Here is a 6,130-nt window from a genome sequence, read left to right as displayed (position 1 = left end):
AGTTATAACAAACATGCTGAAGTAATACTCCAGCAATGAGGATGACTCCAATACCTACAGGCCTGATGGCTGATCTGCATGATAGCTCATGTGGAACCAGGAAATATGAGAAGTGCATACAGCATCACAGGGACAGCAACTTGTAAGGAAACTGGTGTAGTGAGAGTAAGTCTAGGAAGGTGTTTCAGTACGAGAGGCTGATGGGTCACTGCTGTAATGAGGACTGTGTGAATAACAAAATAAAAAATGTTGAAAATAATTGTTTTAAAAGGATAACCTTGTTTTCATTTTGCTTCAGGGGAACAACTTTCTGAGGACTTTGGGAAGGTGAACCCTTTAAAGAAAATTCCGGCTTTGAAAGATGGAGACTTCACCATGTCTGAGAGGTACAGGTTTGGATTACCTTTGTTATAAATCTGTAGTTTCTTTCTTTCTTTTGTTACAGTTGCAGCTCTGGTCCAGTTTTATTAAGGCTTGGTAGTGTGAAGGAATAGCTGTGATACACACCTATTGCTGAAGCAAGTTGCATTATTTGTAGGATGCTGTTGGGTGTGTTCCCTTTAAGTAGTGCTTGAGCCAAACACAAGCTGCCCGAATCTGATCTACCTGTCATGGTGGTGTGAGGGCATAGTATCTTAGCCAGGGTATGGATTCCAGCTGGGGTGAAGGATGGACTGATCTGGTCTTGGGGAGCTGCATATGAGTATGAACATTCATAAGCCTTCTCACCTTTCTTGAGGAGAGCAAAGAACTGCAACAGCAGCTGTAGAAGGGAATAGGTAGACCTGATTACAGATTTTCCAATTTGAAAAGGATAGGCAGTGCCAGCAGTTTAGAACATGTGAGGGAATGTGCACACCCAAATTTGTTTGGGTCATAAAATGCGCACATTGCTAGGATAGAGGGGATGGAGGAAATTGTAAAGGGGTAAGGTATGTTAAAAAGACATAACTCTCACAGTGTATTGGCTGTTGGTCCTGATCATTCACATCATCCCAGGAAAGGAGCAAATAGCTATTTGACAGTGTTGACAGTCATAAAAGAAAATCAGCTGGATATGCTGCCTGGCTGTTGCATCAAACTACAGTGCCATCTTTAATTTGCACCATGTGGGAATGTGGTTCAGTAGGCTTCTGTACTGTTGCATGCCTTGTGCCCTACTTTTCTTCCCTTCTAACTGTAACTGAATAGGCTGAACTGGTTGCAGGACAGGTAGTGACTATGCAGAATGACATTGCAGCTTTAGCTTTTTGATCTTTTAACAGTACAGTATAGAGTAGCTCTTGGCTTAAAGGGAGAGTGTCATAATGGTTAAGGTGTTTTTCTTACAAACACAAGGTGCAGGGTTTGATTCTCAGATGGGATAAATGGCTAGGCTTAAAATGGCCCAGAAAGGCAGTTAGCCTAGTACTAACCAATGAACACTTCTTGTTTTTTTTATACCAATGCAATAATTTACGTTGTATACATTTGTCCCACAATACTTTCCCTGTACTTTTCTGTTTTATTTTTGAGTAAAGTCCCTATTTCTGCTTCTGGAGCATCCCGCTCTCAGTTTTGACAGCTTGTACCACCCACAGTGTGATGTCCTCATACACACCCCCTTCTATTTAAATAAGACCCTGCTTCAGTTTTCCATGATTGTTTTTAATCCCCTGTGGAAAATGCCATCAATGCTGATGGTTCCTATCAACTTAGCCTGCAAAACGTCTTTCCTGAGTTCAGTAACTTTAAAATTATATCACTCATCCTGCAATACAAATGGAAACTTCAGGCCCCTCCCAAAAAAAAAATCAGTTTATCCAATGGAATAAATGTAAATGCTTAAATAACACATTTTAGCTTTCTGCTGATCACTCCCTGGCCATATCTCTTAATTTATTTGCACAAGTCAAGCTTAAAGTGAGAGCCGAAAATTAAATATTGCTTTAATTTTAAAATGACACAGGAACAAGTATTTCTATGATTTACCAGGCAGATCTGCAACTAGAGCAGGGAGAAGTGGTACTGAACCCAGATGCAAGCTGTAAGGGGTTGCAGGTGTCGATGGTGTGTGAGTGCTTTGCAGTTAGAAAACAGTGTTATGTGTGGTGATTTAACTGTAGCAAGCTGTTTATTGCTCGTTGCATTACTAGTAAACAGCTTGCTGCAGTTTAATGGAGACGATTTTTCCATCAGCTTTAGATTCACTGTAGCTTGTTTTGCCGCTAGTGGGGTATTTTACAGTCATTTGCCCAAAAGGCATTGGATGCACAGATCATGAGTTCAGTACTGCAGTTCTGGCATAGTGTCATTCTACAGATTTTATTTTATTAATTAATTAATTTATTTAGCTAACGGAACAGGGAGGTGGGAGTTGCTCCTTGAATCTGAGTGAGGGGACTTGGGAGTGCAGTACCACCATTCTCTCTCTTTTTTTTTCTTTTTGTCTGTTGGTCGAGGTCTGTTAGCCGATTGTCACAGTTTGCAATCTGCATCTCTGATTTCGGCATGTTGTGCCGTTAATGGTCGCTGTAACCATACGTCTCAACGTCTTCCTTCTTAGGTCAATAAATCTGGGCAAAGCCTAAAATAAAAAGTCTAAAAACAGAGAGGAATTTTAATTATTGTTCTTATTCTAGCTGCTTTCTAAGTTTATAACGATTGTGTTAGTATGCGTATTCTGAAGAATATGGAGTTTGAAACTCATTTGCCTGTCATCATGTATTTACTTTGGTTTTCAGTGATTTGTTCAGAAAACCACAAATTGTAGGATGAGTAGACCAAACAAATCTGAAACAAAAATCTGGGGATCTGCAAAAATCTGGAGAGTTGAAGGGTGTGCTACATACATTCTCTTTTCACTTTCAACATTGGTGAAATTAAACACCGCTCGAGACCAAATGCTTCACAGTTGTCTCCACTGTTCTGAAGAACATTTTGCCACTTTTTTCCCATAACCTCTGGAAGCTGGAAATTGAAGGACTGTTGGTGAAAACTGTCTGCTTTTCCCTAAGTAAATCAATCACAGTTCCTTTGGAATGCAGTATTCAGCACTAAGCTTTTAAGATGCAACTATATAGTTTAATTAGCATTTAATGCAAGCAAAAAGAACATTTGCTATTCGTTTTACATTGATGTTTTGATTTATTTTGTCAGCAATTTCAGTCTGGTAATAGAAGCTTCCATGTTGTGAGGAAGGGGTGTTGGAGAAATGTCTGCAGAGTTTAAAGATGGGAAATGGGGCCCCATTCATGCTGAGTATTGTCATTTTGGTTGCTCTGATGCTGTTTGGGGGTTTGCGGCAGGGGAATGCCCTACACAGGAGAGCACAGTAGTGTCCTAATTTCCTTGCACTAGCAAATAAGATAATTTTAAAGCAACTGACAGTTTTTGGAGCAGATTATCCTCATACTACACAAAACAGCAAGATGTAGTAGTGGGTTGTGTAGTGTTTTATAGGAGTAGTAGGTAATATTTATTTTATGCATAATTCATAGGTTCAAAAAGGTTACTAATCTAACAGCCCTAGAGCCCTTACAAGCCTAGCCATATTAATCCCAAATTGCCCCAATTGTCGGTGGTTTGGTGAGTGAAGTTTGCAGAGGTAAGAGTCTTTGGTAGTTAATAGTGATGTCCTCTGCCCAGGAGGGACATGGGTGCCACCCCCAGAGTGAATTTGTGGTCACCCATCCATTGGTATAAGTTGCTTTTGAAGAGTGTCAGGGAGGGGCTCTATTTCACGTGAATTATAAGTTTGTTTCAGAGAAGTGACAGTCTCTGGGAGATGTATCTGTCTCTCCAGCATGACCTGTTCATGTCAGAGGCTAGCTTAAGATAACTGGAATGACTGACACTTGTGCAGTTTGATTTAAGAATGTGTAGCATTTCCATCAGGGCTTTTGTCAGAGATTACCCCTTAGCAACCAGTAGGAGATAGAATACAATGACAGGGCTTTCAGCCTTTTTGCATAAGACTTGTTTTATGTACCATGTGATTTCTTGGTGAGAAATCTCAGTGGTCTCTCCAGCTGTTGCGGGTGTCTGGTGAGGTACATGCAAAAGGGAGCACTGTACTCCATTATTGGTCTGATGAGGGCAGAGTGTAATGGAATTATAACATCCTTAGGTCCATATGCGATGCCTTTTACTTATAAGATGGGCTACATAGTATGATTTCCTCACCACTGTGGATACGTGATGGTTAAAGTTCAGATTGCTGTCAACCTGAGTGCCCAGATCATGTACCACTGGGTCTACACTGGGGGGGGGGTGTCTATAATGTAATTATCAGGGAAGTCAGCTTTCCCAAAGGGAAAAAATAATTTATATTTTTAATCTATGGGTTTGGCACCAATCATTTGTCTGCGTTTAACTCTGCCTGCAGTATATTAACATTACTGGGGGACTCCTTGATTGTTCCCAGTTTGCAATCATCCGTGAACTTTGTCAGTCACAGGCCATCCAAGTTTGCCTGGACTTTTGAGAAATAAAGTCTTGACTAGTAATGGGCCCAGCTCAGAACCCTGTGGTATGCTACTGGTGACTGGTCTTTTGCTGGTGGTGAACTCGCCCACTTTGACAGTATGTGCCCTGTCAGTGAGCCAGTTGGCTACCCATCTGGTAGTGTAAGGGTTAATTATTAAATGGGAAAGCTTTTCTATAATACGTGAGTGGTGGGTTGTATCAAATGCCTTGGCTAGGTCAAGATAGGTGGTATGCACTGTCTTTCCCTCGTCCAGGGCCTTGGTGACTTTCTCAGAGAAGTTAACCTTGTTTAACAAGCGTGATCTACCTTTAACAAATTCAAACTAGATTGGGTCCAGAGTTTGGAAATTACCTATGTCCTTGTTAATAAGGTCTGTGTCATTTTTAATTTCTCCAAATTTCTCCAAGTCTTTTGGGTTTCTAATACCATGACAGGAATGGATCCCATTCCTAAGTCAAAGTATAATTCAAGTTCATGAAATCAGTATTGTTTCAATTTATGATGTCAGCCAGAAGTGCTCTTTGCAGCACCTGAAACATCTCCACTAATGACTCATTTATACAATTCATATGGAGTTACATTTATCAAAGCCGCGGTGGTGCAGCGGTAGCATTGTTGCCTCACAGCAAGAGGTTCTCCCGTTCGATTCTTTGCTGGAGTGCAGGGAGTGCCTTCTGTGTGGAGTCTGCATGTCCTCCCCGCGGTTGGGTGGGCATTCGAAAGACATGCGTAAATGGGCATGCCTTCGTGGAAGGTTGAACATCGAGCTGGCACCTCGGCGTTCGTAAAAATCTACTGCCAATCATTAGCGGACCGGAGTTCTGCTGTGGTGACCCCTAACCTGGGAAAAGCCGAAAGACAACAACATATGGAGTTACATTTATCAGTAACATATCTAGGTACGATTGTAAATTCTTTTTTTTATAATAGCTCCTGCCACTTTTGAAGCTGTCTGGGAATCTTCCTTCCACATTGCCCTCATTTCTGCCTGCAAATCCTGGTATTTTTATGACTTTGTGTCTCTTTCTACATAAGATACTGTAGTCACTGAGTGTAGCAATTTCAGTGATCAATTCTAATTTTGTCTTCTTTTCATGGACTACTATATCTGTTTTTCTCGCATCTATTTGTTGTACTGTTGCTAATAGGTGAGCCCATGTGATAGAAACTTCATCATTTTCTATAATGCTTTGTGGCTTATATTTCCAGTGTCTTTTAACTACGTCAATATTATGTTTGCACAGTGCAGTAACAGGATGTGCAACTGTTTCAATTCTGTTTTAAAAACACTGCATTTGTTTGTTTTTCCCACGTTAAATGGACTTTGTAAACCAATATGTATGTAGTCCACTATCCTGAGCCACCAATATTAGCCTTTCGTTTGCTGGTTTAAATTCACCTCTCCTTAACTATTCCTGCAATCGATCGTGATCTACATGAGGTTTTTCCAAGAGTTTTCTATACTTGCAACTATATTTATGCATTTTCCACAATTCTTTTCTTCTCATCTGATTTTTCACCTTGTATATATATTTTTTGGCACATTCAGTTGCTGCCTGATTTTTTATCTACTTATGGTGCGATTTCCATTCCCACTTGGCACCAGTATGCTTCTGCTAAACTAAACAGGGAAGTCATCTTAGACTTACTCTCTTTATGTTT

General features: G+C 40.5%; 1 protein-coding gene across 1 annotated transcript in view; it reads left to right on the top strand.

Moving 5' to 3' along the window:
* Nucleotides 1-296: 296 nt before the first annotated feature.
* The window catches only part of LOC122799544 (glutathione S-transferase theta-1-like), a 189,009-nt gene continuing 183,175 nt past the window's right edge, over nt 297-6,130 (top strand). The window contains exon 1 of the mRNA XM_044068674.1: nt 297-386. Coding sequence (XP_043924609.1) covers nt 376-386 — 11 coding nt within the window. The 5' untranslated portion in view covers nt 297-375. The remainder of the gene's footprint in view (nt 387-6,130) is intronic.

This window comes from Protopterus annectens, chromosome 4.part0, assembly GCF_019279795.1.
Source record: "Protopterus annectens isolate FY-2018-M chromosome 4.part0, PAN1.0, whole genome shotgun sequence".
Classification (NCBI taxonomy): domain Eukaryota; kingdom Metazoa; phylum Chordata; order Ceratodontiformes; family Protopteridae; genus Protopterus; species Protopterus annectens.
Note: the sequence above shows the minus strand (reverse complement) of the source record. Positions and strands in the feature narration are given on the sequence as shown.